The sequence below is a fragment of the Ammodytes marinus genome, assembly GCF_949987685.1.
Source record: "Ammodytes marinus genome assembly, chromosome: 16".
Classification (NCBI taxonomy): domain Eukaryota; kingdom Metazoa; phylum Chordata; class Actinopteri; order Uranoscopiformes; family Ammodytidae; genus Ammodytes; species Ammodytes marinus.
In genome coordinates, this window is record NC_137220.1 from 18841461 (window position 1) to 18860594 (window position 19134).

Consider the following 19134-nt stretch of genomic DNA (forward strand, 5'->3'; position numbering starts at 1 on the left):
TGGGACTCTTTTCGTGACTTTTTTTTTGTAACGGACTGAAGCTGATTTCAATATTTATTTTTCAACTATTGAATCTTAATGGGATTTCACTAACACGGATTAAAGACTCAAGCAACATCTTTTGTCTATTAGCTGATGTAATAGCCACGATCCTTACAATTTTCTCCAGCCAACAATATTGTTTTAAATTCATATTTTTAAATGCTAAGGGTTAAATAGGTGAGTACTGTGCTTTCAATCCACACATGTATTGAATGATTATTTACAGATGAAGATATTCATCTAAATATTTTTTTTGTCATTAACCACTAATTTTGTGTGTGTGTGTGTGTGTGTGTGTGTGTGTGTGTGTGTGTGTGTGTGTGTGTGTGTGTGTGTGTGTGTGTGTGTGTGTGTGTGTGTGTGTGTGTGTGTGTGTGTGTGTGTGTGTGTGTGTGTGTGTGTGCTATATGAGGGTTAGGTAGAATTTAAATGGATACTGGCGGATAATCTGAGATCTGTAATTTTCCTCATACTTCACCACCATTTAGCCCTTGTAGTTTTTCTTTCCTCCCCGTGAGCCTTTAATTCTCTTTCTGATAAGGTTTTATTCATGTGACATAAAATCCAATGCGTAACCCCGATCCGATAATGTAAAAATGTCAAACATGTCAAAATTAATCTCTGTCTTCATCCTTTGGGTTGTACTCGTAAACCACTCTCCACCTGATGGAGTAGCCACTTCTGCCCATCAAATCATCTGCTCAGTGCTGCTCCACACTCTTATTTAAAACAGAGGTGTGTGTGTGTGTGTTAGCATGAGACGATTATATAGTTAGATCAATAAATAATCCACATGAAGAGAGGGGACTACACTGTCCTTTTCTGAATGCAATTATTTTTATATGCTGTTATTTTAAAGAAGCATAAAGTGCTTCTTAGTAGTTGAATGGCAGTATATCTCGGAGTCTGCTCAGTGTGTGTTAGCACATAAACACCCACACACATGCGCGTAGACTCACACACGCACTTGCAGACACTTTGTCCATCTATCCATCACAGGTGCAGCAGCGCTTGACCCCTTTTCTCTGATTAACTTTCCCATCATTTGGCCGACAGTAGTTTGGATTCATACCGTGATGGGTGCGTTTGAACTAGTCGCACAGTCAAGGTTACTACCTGTGCAACCCACCTGGGACCCTGCTCTCATAACCCGGAGCCATTACCCATTGTGCTCACTGCTCTTGGCCCACATGTGACCCCTTATAGCCGAACTACAGATGGGCACTTAAGCCCAGGTATTCTGTCAAAGCTGTCACAGCTGCTGCAAAATGGACGACTCACTGCATCTGACACATGGCTCACCAACTGTGTGTTTTTCCGGCAAATAATCACCAAAATAGCACATGTTTTTTTATGAACAGGTGGAATGCTCTCTTTGGCTGTAATATCATTGTTTTGACAGTGGTGGTAGAGGGAGGTGGGAGCAAAATGGACGGTGCTGTGATTATGTCACACTTAACTGTTTTGGATCCAGCTGACTCCTCTATAGCATTAAGCAGAGGACGCTGATGAAGAATTTGACGGATCCTTTAAGAGCTGAGCATCACTAACATTGCAAATATAGAGCAGATTGGTTGAGGAAACATAGCTTTGTTTTAAAACTTCCGGATCACATTCATGATCATCTATAATATATAATGTACAACTCCAATCGAATAACACTTTATCAGACTTACTGTCACATTTTTGTATCGCTAAATCAATGTTGCTGCCAAAAATGACATCCTAGTTAATGTTTTCACACATTTGTTCCTTAGCCTGGTTTCTAAGAATGGTAGTGTACCGTCTGGCTCTAAATGAGGGCAGTTTGTGTAAATACTGCCACCAAATTATATCGAATGAGTTGTATTGGGCAACCTGGGGGGGGGGGGGAGGGGGGCACTGCCACATATTTCAAGCCTCCTGTCAATTTTTTTTTAGTGTCTGAAAAGCGTTTGATGCCAGAAGCTTAACGTGGAAAAGAAGTCTGCCAAAAGTCTCCAAACGGGGCTTAAGAGATTCCATAGGCGGCGTGTTTGCAGTCGTCATAGATAAACAGGCCAGGAGAGGAGACAGCAGGGGCTGAGGAGATTCATAATCCTCTCCCCTCTTTCCTACTTGATTCTCTCCCTGTCTCTCTCTTTCTCCCCATGTGCTACCTAATGAGACGACAATGCAACCTCCCTGCGTCTGGTCTCTGAGCATTGCATGTGCCTAATGAATCCAGCAAGGACCCTCCAATAGATTTCTTGAGATAACTCTCCACTCTACAGGGCCTTGCTGTGTTCTAAAGCGGCGCCGCATATTGCCGCGTGCACTAGAAGTCAAATTCTGAAGTGTGAAGATGATTTGCAGCTCCTCACACTCAAAAGCGTGGTCCCGTTTTGTGTGTGCGTGACGCTCCTGTCAGTGTCCATTATCTCGTTAGATGGGCCAATCAGTCGGCGGATCTCCACAGTGTGTTTGTCTGAATCCTGTGATTCTATGTGTGATTCTACGGGAGCCATGTGGGACTGCATAGGCCTAGATTTCGATGGGGACCCATGGGATATGTCTCTCTCCCTCCCCCCCAATATAAATCTAGATTTTATGGGCAGCACATTCACGTCAAGCGAGCAGAAATATGGGTCACAATCTGATATAAAAAGGCTGTTCAATAATTTATCGAAGCTGATTAAGAGGACTTGTATTGACACAGGAAATGGGGGGCCGCTGTACACAGGGAAGTGTACAGAAAAGCAACGTTTAGGGCCCCCCCCCCCCCCTTTGTGGGATCAGATAAAGCTAAGAAACAAGGCAAAGCAGCCTTGGTGTTTAAAGTGAGCGGCGAAGACCCTCTTTGATGTTTTAATCTACTGTATGTTCACACCCCTCTGTTTTCATGTTTCGACCGCTACACGGGACGAGTGTGTTTGCCGGGCGATTACGTGTTGCTGTGAGCATGTATGTGTGCGCGCGTTCCCGTAGCTTTGTGTGAGGCCAATCAATCTATTAAATATGAAAAGTGCAATCTGTTACCCCGCAGAGACTGGTTTATTATTCATCGGCATATTTTTAATTAATCATTCGTTTACCTAAAGTATGGCCCACACTCTCCTCTCCTCTCCTTATTTGAGACACAATCTCAGGGACCTATGTGAGCAGGGTGTGTGTTGATGATATATCAGTTTAGTTATGTACAATCTGGATTATTAGAACTTATTTATTATTCTTCTCATCTACTGTAGTCGAGGGGGAGGGAGGGGGGTTGTTGGGGATGAGACAATTTAGTGCTACAGTACATTGGAGGATATGTATTATTTATCCTACTGGGCTGGATTTTGCTCACATCAGACTAATTTATCCTCCTGAAAAACGACACACACACACACACACACACACACACACACACACACACACACACACACACACACACACACACACACACACACACACACACACACACACACACACACACACACACACACGCACACACACACACGCACACACACACACACACACACACACACACACACACACACACACACACAGTTCACTTAAGGCACTTGTGGGAAACGTTTTAACAAATGGAGGAAGGAGATGCATTGTTTTTATAGGGCAGAAATAGCCTTCAGAGGATTTGGATTGTAAACAGTAACACAGAAAGTTGTATTAAAATATTTTTAAGCATTTTGAATTCCCCTCTTTCAATTCTGAAAAGTTGGCAGGTCAGAGGTCATACACTATGCCAACAGTACAGTATGGTTTTATAAGAGTTTGTGACCTGTGGTTAACCCTCTGTCTTCCCTGTTCCCTTTGCATTAACAGACGTCAGAAAAACAAGCAAGGCCGAACATCTCTCTGGAGGGGCCAAGTGGAGACCGGAAGTGAAGCTGCTCCTGTGGAGTAAAATTACATCCAAACTGCTGCTTTGCCCTTTCCACCCGACCAGGATTTTACCCTACAACTGCTGTGAGTCCCCGCGCTCCAACTCCTTGTTGGTGATTAACATTGAGAATGATTATGATGTGGGATGCCATGCTCTGTGTTTTAAATCTCACCCCTTCATTCGTGAACGTCTGTATTTGCATTTGACACCCCCCCCCCCACACACACGCACAGACACACGCACATCCACCACACACACACACACACACACACACACACACACACACACACACACACACACACACACACACACACACACACACACACACACACACACACACACACACACACACACACACAGACTAATGAGGTGTGATTGAATTTATCACGGAGACTTAAACAGGCTTGTTTTTTAAAAACGGTTGGAGCAAATGATGAACCCGCTGTTGGAGTGACAGCTGAAGAGATAGATAGATGCTAGGTTGATACTTTATTCATCCCTTTGGGGGAATTCAGATATCCAGTAAAATGATAAAGGGTTTGCCTTTACATTATTGCCTCCTTTTGTGATTTTATTAATCTGACCTTTCTGTTAATTGGTTAATGATGTTGACAGAAGCTCAAGAAGTTCAAGGTGATTTAGTTCTGACAAAAAAACCCAACTGTAGCTACTAACAGCCAATAGTGATAATTTATTTTGTCTTGTGTTGCTTGTAGTTGAGCCTCCCTCAGTCTGAGGCTATGAGAGGGAGAGAGGAGTCCCAGGCCGCACCATCATGCTACTTCTGAGACGCTGGGATGAGACTTTGGCTGGCAAAACACAAGGTAAGACAATATTGATGTATGGGGGCCTCTGTACTACTCAGGCTGTTTTTAGTTTTCCTCGTGAGGACTCGCTGAAAGGACCCTTCTTATCTCACCTGTGCGTGTGTGTTTGTGCAGCTTCCCTTAGTCCTCCAGCTCAGTGATTGATGGTCTAAAACTTGCAAAAGTTATTTTTTTCTTCCCTTGGCTTTGTATCGTCACGCCAGGTTTGCTCGAGGGTCAGGTTAATAGGTGGAGCCTATGGACGAGTGCTTTAATCCTGGCTCCTTTTAATCCTTTATTTATTTATTTATTTTGATCTAGTGGCATGTTTCAGTGTGTGGACACTGCTCAACCTGACCGAGCCCTGTATCGACTATTGGCTTCATTTGAATGGCTTTGCAGGCATTGATCACGCCATTAAGGGATTTGTCGGATGAGATTTCTTCTTCTTTTTCTTTTTGTGGCAAAAGTGTGTGACTGTTTGGACTTGTTTATGTACAGTATGATCATCATCTGCTTCCATGTGCTGTTGTAGTTAGCATTATATTTTGTGTGATAAGATAAAAGGAAACATAATTATCTGTCTGTCCCACGAGCAAATTACACACAGCAAACGCATTTTTGCCACAAGGGGCCCAGAGAGAGAGGCCGTTACCATATCAGCTAATTCCATCGCCTGTTCTCACACATTCATCTCCTCTCTCTCCTCAGTGCTAAGCTTTTAATTTGCTCTTAAGTTGTTCACAAGCTTCCTACCTCCCCCCCTCTACCACTGCTCTCCCTCTCCTTTCTCCTCCTCTCCATCCCTCCCCCTCCTTCTTTTCTTTTTATCTCATCCTCATGCGCTATTAATCAGCCGTGACGTTTAAGAGACTGCGAGGAGCAAGAGTGAGAAAGTAAAAATGTCTTGTTGTTTTGTTTTTTGGGCTGTGTGCTTCTCTCCCCGGCAGCAGAGCGACAGTGTGGCTCCGTAATGAAGTGCTTCAGCCCTTCTGTCGTTTAGCTGAAAGTCACACGGCCTCGGCTAACGCTGACGCTGCACATCGCCCACTATTGCCTTTACGTCATGAAACATTACCATATAGATGAATTAACGGTGACAGCGTTTCTCTTTAACAGCCCCACCTTCTCTGGGCAAAAAAATACGTAACTTAGCATTCACCCTCACTGTTATAGATTACTCATCTTTTAGGCCTATTATTCCAAGTCCAGCAAGCTTCCTGCTCTTACATAAACTGTTTAGAAAAAGCACAAGCTGAAGTAATGGGAAAAAAAAATTAGGACGTGTCACGATAATACTGTCTCATGAGTTTTCTAAAAGCTTTATCTCCGACCCCTGTGTACCTAACCGTAATGTGATTTTGGCCCTCATAATATATCACCACCACTCTGTGCCATTAATTTAGTGCAGCTTTTTTTTAGTCCAACCCAATTAACAACAGGCTCTTGTGAAGACTCCACGAGCACGCGTCATCATTCATACCCCAACGCACAACAACGACTGCTGTTTTGAAGCCTCGATCTTTGATGTGTCAAATATAGTGTGCAGTATTTAAGGATCACCTTTCTGCTGTCTGAGGATGTACAGAGAGCGTAATTAACAGCAGATTTCTGTATTGAAGCGAAACAGTGGGATAAATGAGTACCTCTTGGGTATATCTGTCTTCCTCCTATAGGGTTTTTTTTTTTAAATTTTTTTTGTGTGATGTTGCATTCTTCTGCTGATAAGGCATTATGTGCTTATCGTTGGAAAAATTCATAGTTGACACCATTCTTCTTTTATCCCTTTTTTTTTTTTATAGAAATAGAGTGGAAAGAGGAAGTTTTTCTTCTTTTCTGTCTTTGTAAATTAGAGCAAATTCATGAGCTGTGGGAGAGAGGAGGCTTTTGATGAAGAAATAGGGACAGAAACTTTCTGGGGACGTGCAGTAGAGAATAGAGAGAGTGCACCTGTGTGTTTCCTAGGGAAGGCAATGACTTCCCGATGCACCTGTGCTGCTGTAAATTCTGTTTTTTTTTATCCCTCTGCAAAACACCACGGAAGCGTGTGGGCACACCTCGTTAATTCAATAACCCAGGCATATTCAAAGAAACTTTTCAGGCACGGCAAAGTTGCAGAGGCACGTTTCCCTTAATGGAATGAATTCCAATCACACAGTTAAATGATCCTGTAATTGAATAAACTTGTAGGATGCAGCAGCAGGTTGAATGCAAAGTCTCTGGTGGTTATCCATCTCCCAGTAATGCTCCCATTTAATATTAATTGAATTGGTGGCCGTAAGATCGCGTGTTTCAGCCTGACCTAAAAACCTGGCTAGGGATATCTCTGTGGTGGCATCGATCGGGTTGCAAAACAGCAGATCAATGCGACTTCACTCATTCTTGTCTCCAGCAGCAGAGCAGTAACATAAGTCACCTGGAAAACGGCCCGCAGATCCACTCATTAACTGAGCGGTGCACTTCCAACGTTTGCTTTGGTTGCGTGTGTTATTTTCCAGGCCAGTCATCAGATGCAGCTGCGTGGAGGCTTCAGGGGGCGTTGGTGTTTTTTGCTCCTGTTGTTGGATAGATCTAATGCTGGCAATGTTAACCCATAACTAGAATGTGAGGCTTTTCTGCCTTAATCCCATTGTGATTTGAATTCAGAATTTTGCAATCTGAAGACGTGCGCTTTTCACATACATCTGTTTCCATTTTAGCATATTGGGCTGAAACTTATGCTGAATTAGCTATTAGCAGTTCCTGTTTGCAATTTACCCATGAATGTGGAGACAACTTTGTGACTTTGATACTAAAGAAAACCAGATGATTTTTGAGGCAAGTTCTGAAGTTAAAAACAAGACTCAAGCGGGTTTGTGGACGATAATTCAGGGATGGTTTAGAGATAATTATATTCTTGGAAAGTGTAAGCTACACTGAATTAAAAAAATGGACATATCACGTGACATTGAGACACAAATTGCATGCCAAACAAGCTAAGCCAAAATACAATTACAAACCTTCTTCCTTGCTTTGCCTTTTTCTTCATCTCACATCCTCTCCTTCACACATTCTCTTCAATTCTCCCAGTTTGAAAACCTCTGGACTAAAGGAATAATGGATTGATTGTAATAAAGACAGACTTATCCATAAAGGAAATAATTCAATCTTAGCCCTAGATGGACTGGATAGTGTAGAAGTTATATGTGTGTCTTTTATTGTGCTCAATTTGTATGCCCGTATTTGTGTGCATGTATTTGGCGGTTGTTTCATTCACTCGTTGTTTTTTGGGGCTCACCTTGAGGTTGTGTTTATAGTGGGCAAATAATTTGTTTCGCTGTGCTTGTGTGTATGTGTGTGTGTTCGCTTGTCACCGGTCAGCCTCTTTCTGCATCCACAATCAACCAGGTTAAACACTTGCGCTCATGCCTTGAGGACCAGCAATTCAGAGTGTCAGGGTCTTTATTTTTGTGTAGCAGTTCAGATGGAAGTGATAGTCCATATAATACTGGGGGTGACAGCAAAACAAAAGCATTGCAATACTGTGGTATTCAGCAGTGGCACAGACTGAACGTATACGACTTGAGAGCTGGTGTTGTCATCATTGATTTAAGGGCAACTATTCAAATCCAGCTTTAATTCGGAATTATAACACATAACATGTCATGGTGTGTGATTAATGTTGTACGCACAGAATTTGATTAATGTCCTGTTGTGTTGACGCAGAAACTAGTAATGCTATTCAAACTTATTTCTGTTCATCTCCACTCGGCTAAACTACGCTTTTCTTCCCCCATTATGAAAGCTGTTTCGGATAATAAATCAGTCTGTACCACAAAAGGGATTACTTTCCCCCGATAAAGTCTTCCAACAGGAGACAGCTACGCCCCCCCACCCCCATGTGAGATCGGATGGCGGGGCATCAGCTGAACCACACACACACACACACACACACACACACACACACACACACACACACACACACACACACACACACACACACACACACACACACACACACACACACACACACACACACACACACACACACACACACACACACACACACACACACACACACACACACACACACACACACACACACACACACACACACAGACAAAGCCTGCGATGTTGCAAATATGAACTGGTGGAGCATGGGCAGCGACCCCTGAGTGCGCCTCCCTCCTGCGAGTGAAGCTGAAGATGACCGGGCCCTGTGCCCTGTTGAAATGTCATAGCTAATGCTCACCTTGCTCCGGTTGCCGCGGCGAGGCTCGGCCCTGCCTGCAGCCTCAGCCTCAGTCTGTCCCGGAGTCTCTTGCAGCCTAATTGCTGTGACTCTGTGTGCCGGCAGATAATATTAAAATTATTGATTGGGTTTGTGTTCAAGAGAAATGCCCCCGGGGAGCTGAGTAGAAGAACTCCCAATAGGGAGCTAATGCCACCCTGAGGGACCTCCTCCATGCAATGTCAGAATCTGTGATATGTGGCAACCAGGCCGCAGAGAGAGAGAGAGGGGAAAATGAAGAAGGTTGTATGTGCCAATCTGTCTGTTATAGAGAACAGGAACACGCTGTAATACTTCCAGCCGGGCACACAGACAAAAGGAAAGAGAGAGGAGATTGTGATTTTGAGCCATTGTAAGGGATACAAACATAATAGGTTTGTCAAAGTGGGACTGATTAAACTCAATGCACCAAGAAGACGGCGCAGCTCTCATGCAAACCGTTTAACCCTCTTCTGTGTATTCAGTCGATTGTTCCAGTTTGTATCTTGCATTGATTACCAAGAGCAAGAACCAGAGTTTCAGAACTATTGAAAATGCTGCAAGTGCTCCGACTGTTTTCCATTGCAAAACTCCTGACGAACATTTCTCTGCACAGGAGCTTTTCCTACGTATTGATTCATTGTGGATTGATTTGCACACACTGTCACTTGTGACACTGATGGAAATGCTTGGGAAAAACCTATAGATTTGTCTTTTTTTCGTAATACCTCGGTCCCTTGAGGGCCATATTATGTTACCACATTTCTAAAACATATAAACACAAGAAAAAAATAATCTGATTGATCCGAGTAGTGAAGTTAGAACTGCGGGTCGTGCAAATGCGACATACGACAACAGGGATTTTCTGCAAATTCTTTTTTATATTTTCCAGTATTTATTTCATGGAACTGAAAACATCAAACTTTTGTGACACAATAAACATGTCACTTCTGGCGACCTGTCAGATTAATAATGAACATAGCCGTCTTGTTTGTGTCACTGCTTTTTGTTGGTGATGCAGCAAGGGGAACGCCACAAACGTCTTCTTTATTCCAACCTTTTAAAGGTGTTAAACACTTTGGACTCTTGTGTCTGCAGCGCTGTCAGAGGTGCGTCCTCTGCGCTACAGTACACAAACGGAATAACGAGTGGGATCAGTGCGCGCTCGTATACCAATACGGTTGGTATCGCATGACAACAGCTTGCCAGTTAATTTAGCGTGAGCCGAGATAGGGTGTTGGCGGGTGACAGGGCAACAAGGGGAAGATGAGAAGGCACAGAGAGAGCAATGATATGGGTGTGAGGGAGGGAACAACAATACTTTTGAGGGTTGTGTGTGTGTGTGTGCGTGTGCGTGTGTATGTCTCTTGGTGATGATGCGGGGTGTAAATAACACCCATCCCTAGTGAAGGACTGGGTGTTAAATTAAAGCTCAGTCCAAGAATGTGCCACCTCGAAAGATAAGACAATTAGAGCGGGATCACGCAGCCAGATCCTGACGGCATCCTCATTAAATGTGTGTGTGTGTTTGTGTGTAGAGATACAGAGATTGACTGTTAGTACTTTAAACATAACTTCATGCATCTTAACACAAGATGAGCAAGGAATAAACAAACAGGAAATCCATATTAAGACCAGCCTATGTAACAACATAAAGATTTAAAGAACAAAACAAATAAGTTTAACAATAATAGCCTACTCAACTAGGCTACACACATTCACTATCTGAGTTACAGTGATGGCAAATGTAGGGTCTGCTCACTCTAACAGAGCTTGTGTGCACATGCAACACTTTTCCCATACCTCCCCTGAATGGCTGCTGGAGAACGTTTCCATACAAACCAAACACAAACTATCCTCTTCATCTGATGAAGATTCCTCCTCCTGTCTCTTTCTCTTCTGTTTCTTCTTCTCCAGCTGGGGTGGAGTGCACTGGGGTGCAGTAGCCTTGGCAACTGGTCTAGTTTGGGATGCACTGGGTCGTTTTGATTTTGTTGCCCTTTTTTTCTTTTGCATGCTAGCTCCCTTCTCCTGGGTGTCAGTGAGGATACAGATTGACATTTTCTTTTGTTATTGGGTTCCTTTCCTAGCTGCACCCTTTGGATAACATGTGACAACCAACGACCAATTTAACGACCAACCCCAAATGGAATTTCTTGCTAGCATCAAGGCTAACAACCATCTGACTACTAATTAGCTTGATAACAACAATCTAAACTATAGCTTACCCTTCCCACTTTTTTAGGGTAACAACTGTTTTGTTATAAACCCATTGTGTAAACACCTAGAAGAAAAATACTGAGGAGGTAAATATTTTAAATTTGACATGAAAAACACAGAAGAGCTAAATATTTTCAATTTGACATGAAAAACACAAACAGTCCTCTCACCTCAAATGCAGCAGTCTAACTCCAATGAAGACTATGTAGGTGACCTCTGATACCAATTCTGAATATTTACATACCACAATTTAACAGACAGCGCCTTCTGGTTCCGAAATATAACGATTGTGACAACCAACCCGTGTGACATATAACCCCGTTCTCCCCTAGCAGATACTTGATCTGAACATCAGCCCAATGGGTCCCGAGATGCTCCATTAAACATATAGTTAACCATACAATAAGAGTCAGCGGAGGGTATAGGGGCAGTCAGCCTTAAAATGTCCCAGGCTAGTAGGTCAATAGGATGCATACAGTCCCTACTCATTCTCAGAACTGAGCACTCATAAGGAGATTCTAGCTGTTTTGGCTTGAGAGGCTCTCATGTGTTGTAATTTAAACTATAAATCCTCCTGAGGGTTTTATCTTAGCTGTACGGCGGGTATTATGTGGTGTAGTTATGATCATAATGTAGATAGTGGTTGCAATTATGGAGGATTGGTGATGACTGACACGGTCCCATACAAAATACTGTGTATTGAGGGTAAGATACATCTAACTGTGTTTAATTTTGCGGGAGACTACTTCTTGAATATTTTTTTTTCAAATGTGTAATTTATATATATACTTTATATATTATTGCATATTAATAGCAGCCTTATATGGGAAAATAGCACTTTCCTTCTGGCAAAGGGCGTGCTCTGTTTTAACACTAGGATTATAGTATATTTCATTTTAAGACCAATGGAATTATATTATCTGCCACGACAAAATTGCCCTCTGACATTATCTGTTACTGCTGCCCAAGAGTCTGATATCTATTATGAAGTAGGGGAACCCTCTGGGTGAAATAGGATACTGTCTCTCCTCCGTTGCACGGTGCGGCAACAGTCCTCATCTACGTAGCAGTGTGTGTGTGTGCCTGCGTATGTGTGTGTATTTAAGGTGACTTTTTGCTTAACACTACTGTCACTAACGGCCTTCCATATGTGTTTTCACACGTGTGCATTATGTATGGCCATCCATGAACCTTTTTTCCAGTTTTTTTTATAATCAACTGACATCTGAAGGAAGCACTTTTAAAGTCATTTTATACGATTACTCATAAATTAATTAATTGATTAAATGATTCTGTCTCATAATGTATAGACATGATTGGCACACATTTGCTTTTCATGCCCTGTTTTGCTTTATCTCTTGTTAAGTGTGTATCCTTTGTGGTACTTTTAAATAGGCAGTATGGATATGCTTGAATGGCTAAGGTTGAGAGACGGTGCAGGCATGTTCATTACTTAACACTGAGGCCTTGTGCGGATTATTTGATAGTTTGTGCATCATTCAAATTGACGCATACTCCTCCTGCGTGCTGGTGCGTACATGTGGGACAGAACAGGGTGGGTCAGTGCGCATGTCAACCCGTGTGTGTGTGCCTGTGTGTGTGTGTGTGTGTGTGTGTGTGTGTGTGTGTGTGTGTGTGTGTGTCAATGTGTCAGCGTGTATGTACTTTCACTCTGGTTTCTGCCGTGATTGAGGGTGAGCCAGACCTTAGAAAATCAATCATCCAGAGTGACAAAGAATGGGAGAGCACAGAAGGAAGCAAAAAACACATGCCACATACACACGCACACACACACACACACACACACACACACACACACACACACACACACACACACACACACACACACACACACACACACACACACACACACACACACACACACACACACACACACACACACACGTCCTGAAACGTCTTAGCAATGGAAAATAAAGCGTGAGGAAAGTAGAGACACACTGTGCCTTTCTGCTTTCACTCCGATACAGAATGAGCTCTTATTCACCACTTATCTCACTCCTGTAATCTCTTTTCTTTGCCTTTTTCTGTCCCCCGTGTTGCTTTTCCCCGTTCTCTCCTACTTTACTCCCTGAATCATCTTTCTCATCTAATGCTTCATCTCTTTCCCCTCTCTCTCTCGGTTGCAACCTCTCTCTCTCTCTCTCTCTCTCTCTCTCTCTCTGCTGTCATGCTCTCTCATGCATTTATCTCTCCCTCTCTCTCACACAGTTTTTTAATTAAAATCTCTCTGTATCAAGGGATTCTGTTATGGCGGTGATTTAAATGGAGTGGCTGACATAAACTTAACATTACTGTCAGACCAAAGCAAATTCCATCAGCCATGGTTAAATTTGCAGCACTGGCCTTTTTCCAAAAGGCTTTTAATGCTAGAGCCAATATCTATAGCACCACCTATCTATCTTCTCCGTTATGCCAATCTTTTCTTTTTCTCTTTTGTTTAGTGTTTCAGGTCAGGGCCATGCTGATATTTCTGGGGCTGATATTGATATGTGAGAGCAGAAGGGTCGTAATGAGGCGAATAGTCAAACCATTTTTTGATAAATATCTCTTAAATTTGCTCATTAAAGAATTGGGACCTTGTTACCACCTTCTGGCAGACACTCTATGTCGAGGTGGCACTACTTCTGAATCACCTCGGACATATCTTTGGCATTTCTTTATGGCCATTTCTTCTTACTTGTAATCCAACCTGAATGCTTATACTGAGCTCAAACTGTAATATCGCCCATATCGATGTATGGATTGGACTTCCTCCTCCTCGAGAGTGTCAGCAACCCTTTGCTCCTCCTCCTTTCTGGTGGATGGGGGTCTGTGTTCGGGTCTTCATAAATCAAGATGTTACCCACGGCACTATAAGGCTGCTTTTTAATTAAAACTGTGAATCAGTCAGCTCTGATTATGAACTGTACTCTGCTGCCGCTGAATAAAATATACAGGGTTCACTTACTCTCACTGTCTCTCTCACTCTCTTGTTTCCCTCGATTTCCCATCAGACATGGAGAAGGCCCACAGCAGACCTTGGCCATACACAGCCACCGCAGGTTGACATCATTGTGAAATAGTTGAGGAGCTTAGCGGTTGCATAAATGTAATAACTCAATATGGATGCTCCGGCGCCAATGGGGTCAAAACCATTACATCAAACAAAAGAGCTAAGAGGACAGACACACTCTAGTGTGTCAGTGGGCCCTGTTTACCACGCACTAGCGCTCCTTTAATCAAGTCCATCAAGTGAAATATGTTGCTGTGGTATTGGATGGTGCAGTGAAAGCAGAGAAGAGAGAGAGAGAGAGAGAGAGAGTGAGCGGGAGAGAGAGAGAGAGAGAGAGAGAGAGAGAATTATGATGTTGTGAAGAAAGAGCTTTTGTCCACTGGTCATATTAGACCAGCGGTGAATGCATCAAAACATGAAAATGGCTGCTGTTTTTTTATGCCTTTCGTGAAGACAGAGGCTGCGAGAAGAGCATATTGGGCCTGAGAGGGAGCACTATAATGTCAAATGAAATAAGAAAAAAACTAATCTATGAATATATTTGTATGCAAAACAGTGAGTCTTAAAAGCTCCTCTTAAGAGTACCACCAGGTTGAAGCTTAACAGCATGTCTCCTTCAAGGAGCCCTATTGCTAATTTATGACCTTTTGGGTGTCTTGCAAGAATAACTGACACGTCCTACAGAGATACAGGGATGAGCCAAGCCTCCACGAAGCAGAAATTAGCGCAATGGAGCGCGTCAGTGCCGCCGCCACCGAAGTGCCGATGCCTCTGCTTCCCTTTACACTCTATCAGCAGGCGGGACGGGGGAGGGAGGCCTAACTGGAATTCAATCTTACAGCTTTGCACAAACAAACTCATGAATGATAATGGGCTGCTAATTGAAGGTACTGGAGCGCTTCCCTCCGCTGACTGTGGCGCTGCAAATGGAGTCCTCCGGGTAGTCATGGCGACAGGCGCCGAGAGGCTCTGGAAGTCTTCTGACCTGAGCCGGAGTCAGATCATCTTTTACACATGCTCCCCTTTAGTCACTGGCACCATTTGCCTATATTTGCATCTATGAATATTTATATTGCTTTTTGCAGTTGGCGCATCATTGAACTGCAAAGAAAGTTAGTTCAAGTGCAGGGTTGTCTTTATATTATGTCTACATTTAAGATGAAATATTCTGATGATTCTATTTGGTATCCTAATGACTGCAATGTAAAAGTTCCATTTGTTTTCTTTGTTTCGGACAATAGAACGATGTTAAAAAGATAAAACAGTATCTGCCTGGTATAACATCTCACCATTAGTTTATCTGTCGATTATCTGTATTGATTCATGTTCCACAGCTGATTGGCGTCTTAAAGTGACGTGACTTGCCATCAGGCTGGCACAGTGGGAACTGTTATGTGTGTCCTTAAAGGCAGCGTCTGACCTATTGAGGGGTCCTTGACAAGACATGGTCTCTCTACCAGATGCAAGGCTGTCATTGTGCAGGTGAAGACTTCTGCTGACCTTGTTGTGGACAGGAGCAGGAGAGAAATAACTCTACTCTCTACTCTACTAGTTAAAGATGTTTAAAAAAATCAGCTTGGATCTAGGGGATGGCAATATTATCAGTTCAAAGAGAACATATCTGGCATCAACAAAGCATTTTTTTATAGCTATAGTGTGACTGTAGTAGAAATCCTGTGATACTGTTCCTCGGATTGGAAAAGCCGTCTTAGCTTTGCAGAGACCAGTTTAACTCTGGTGCCATCCACAATGCCTAGGTGTTCACCTGTGTCTGTGTTTGTTCCTGTCTGCTTCTCTTCCTGCCTGTGAGCGGGCCAGTTTGACTAACTGTATCTTTGTGTATCTCTGTGGCTGCTGCCTGCCTGTCTGTCTGTCTGTCTGTCTGTCTCGTAGCGTTGCCGAGTATTTTCTTCTCCGGGCTTGTGCGTCTGACTCTCAAGCTGAGCATTGAAGGGGATTAAATCCGGGGGACATCCATTGGAGAGGTGCTTGTAGATGTCATGAGTTTCATCATTATCATACCGCAAGCAGAGAGACACCCGGCCCGGGGAAGACAGTGAGAGACAGCCTTACGTCTGCAAGAAAAATTGTGATGATCATGCGAAAAAACAACACCCGCAAAAAAAAAACCCCAGTGAAACCAGCAGTTGCGCATCCCCATGTTGAAATCCATCCTCAGGCAGTGTCTAATCATAGCAGGTCCGTGCAAGAATACCTGGGTTTAATTGAAATGTGTAAAATTAGCAACAAAATTGATAGCCGAAAATGAAAGTCGTCAGTCAATATTCAGCCTGAGGGGAAATATAGAGAGAGAGAAGATAGCTTTCCAACAGTGTGTTTGCAGAGGTGATGTAAAGAAGATAATGGGTGGCTGATCATTTTAATGGACTCTGATGCTGTAAAAAAACTATTTAAAAAAAAGGAAGAATTTGCAGAATGTTGTGTAGGCTTTTAGTCTTTTCAAATAATTAGGCTGTGTCCAATGATTAATTACTGAGAGTTTAAGTCTTCTTGTGTCTTTATTGTACTCTTCCTTTTTAAAGGGTTAGAGATGTGTGTATTGTACTGGCAGACACGGTCGACACAGTGCACTAGCGGATTAGGCCATGTTCTTGCTTAAGCATGTTTCAGGGATGGGGTTTTGATGTATCTGAGCGTACCCATGAAATGATGATTTTCACTGGAAGAGGCAGATTTTTGAGCACAACGCAGCAATACAGTTCTTCAGCATCTTCTCTTGAGAAACCGATACACATTCAGTCAAGATTAATTTCTTCACACAATAGGGTGTTAGAGATTCTCACGACTAGCACGCACACACAAAAACAAGCTCAGACCCACCAAAAGGAAAAAAAACACACCTACTAATCCAGAAAGGCAGAATCCTGCTGCCAAAAATAACAGCTTGGAATGAGATGGATAGAGGAGGACAGATTATAGTGGCTCTAATCTGTGAAAAGCTGACAATAAAACACATTTAAAGTGATTACAGTGCTGTTATTGGCATGGGGGTCACTGAATGCACCACACTTTTCCCATAGCCTAGCCCACGTACCTTCCTGCAGACAATCTGCTGCATAACTCCACGCATATAAACCCTCCTGTAAAGGTCTTTCACAGTGACGCATGGACCCGAGCACTAATGCTGATGCAAGGCAGACGAGAAGAGAGAGAAGGCGAGTAGATAAAATGGGGTGGCAGGGGAAGAAGGGACGGAAAGCAGAACGGAGAGAAAAGTAAGGACGGGAAGAGGAAGAGAAGAGAGTTGGGAAAGGGATTTGGGAGCTGAAGCCACAAATCATGGAGAAGATTAAGCGTCTCCTCTGCGGGGCAGAGTAGGTGTAAATAGAAACGTGTCCCTGGGAGAGATCCTGGAGACCAAGTGCTTAACTCCCCGAGTGTTGTCAAAACACATTTGTCAATCTCAAGTGTTTTAAGTGTCCCTGTGTCCATAGGAGACTTGATGTGCAAAAATAAAAAGGTTGATGGTAGATGGAAAAAGGTTATCAGCGAACATGCATCCTTACACACACACACACACACACTGAAGTGTGTGCGAACGTGCAAGTTGATAAAACAGGAGATGAGGAAGCAAGGAGAAAATGCGTTTTATTTTGACTGTTTCTGTCCAGTTAATAAGCCTAGTGAGTCCGTGGCCCATGCTGATGGCCTACTCTTCCCCTTACACTGTAGGGTCCTAAGGGAGCATCCTTGGATGGGATTTGCCTGGTCACTGCCAGGAACAGCTGCTGGGAGCTTGGGCGGCAGGTCTGAATTGTGGGTATTCAACTGGGTGCAATATACAGTAGCCTATGATGTAAAATGTCTGGTTTGCAAGTGACCATTGCAACACAAAAAGCCTCATCTTAAATAGGAATCAGTTTTGATCATTAAGACCACACCTGAAATATGTAGTAATCAAGGCTTGCCCATCATAGAGCCTCCTCCAATGTACATTCAGAAGCATTGGATGAAACTCACACCATCCAGAACTACTTTACCAATGAACTTACTTCCTGCAATACAGCCTGAGCAGGTGACAGCACAACTCAGATATTTGAGAATGAGCATGAATGAATAAGATAAGATACTTAAATAAATTGAGTATTTCAGTAGTAATTTTAGGGCAAATAATTGCAGATAGAGACAGAGCGGAACGCGTCATAATCTGAGGCCACGCCCATCGTGGGGGAAAACAATTCACAGCGCTCCATTCACTTTGTATTGAATGACACCTGTATTCTGCAAACAAACTTAATAAAAACTTAATAAGACATGCCTTTCACAAATACAAGTTACTTTCTTCAAAGCCACGACTCTTGTCTGTCTATACGAGCTGTTTGTGTTCAAAATGATTGAGTAATTTTCAATATCGAGACAAAACTCTTACCTAATGTATGCTAATGTAAGCCTTCTGCTGTAGGCTAACCCTCACGTATGATCCATGCAGGATTTCTGTCAACGTTATTCCTCTTCCTTATTGCTGATAGAAACAGCAGGCTAACAGTTAATCCAGCCAGTAACAGTGACATTTTAAACGTCCACTTTCTGTCTCAGTGATGGATGACAAACGCGACTTAGACCCGCGGCAAACGGAACCGAGCCCGAAGTCACTTCCCATGAATGGACCCGAGTCTGTGCCACATACCCAAAGACTTCTACTACACTTATAAGTGTATTTAGTGTCGGGGTCTCAAAGTTTTCCTCCACTTTAGTGGTGTTAGTGTAGGCTATTGATCCTGGCGTCCTCTCTTCTTATCCACCGTTTCCTTCGTAAGAGATCACAGCTTTTTCTTAGGTTTACAAACCGTATAAACACATTTTTACATTTTAATATTTTGTGTTGAGTGTGCAGCTCAACACACAACAGCTTTTAGGCATGTTGTGACCGGTTGTGACACTCTGATCATGAACAACTCAGACGCAAAGTGCATCTCCTCTGCTGGCATGTCTCTGT

General features: G+C 43.0%; 1 protein-coding gene across 1 annotated transcript in view; it reads left to right on the top strand.

Moving 5' to 3' along the window:
* Window positions 1–4686: 4686 nt before the first annotated feature.
* The window catches only part of grin2ba (glutamate receptor, ionotropic, N-methyl D-aspartate 2B-a), a gene marked incomplete at both ends in the record, with an annotated part of 111217 nt that continues 96769 nt past the window's right edge, over window positions 4687–19134 (top strand). Inside the window, 1 exon segment of the mRNA XM_080043641.1 lies at window positions 4687–4713. Coding sequence (XP_079899767.1) covers window positions 4687–4713 — 27 coding nt within the window.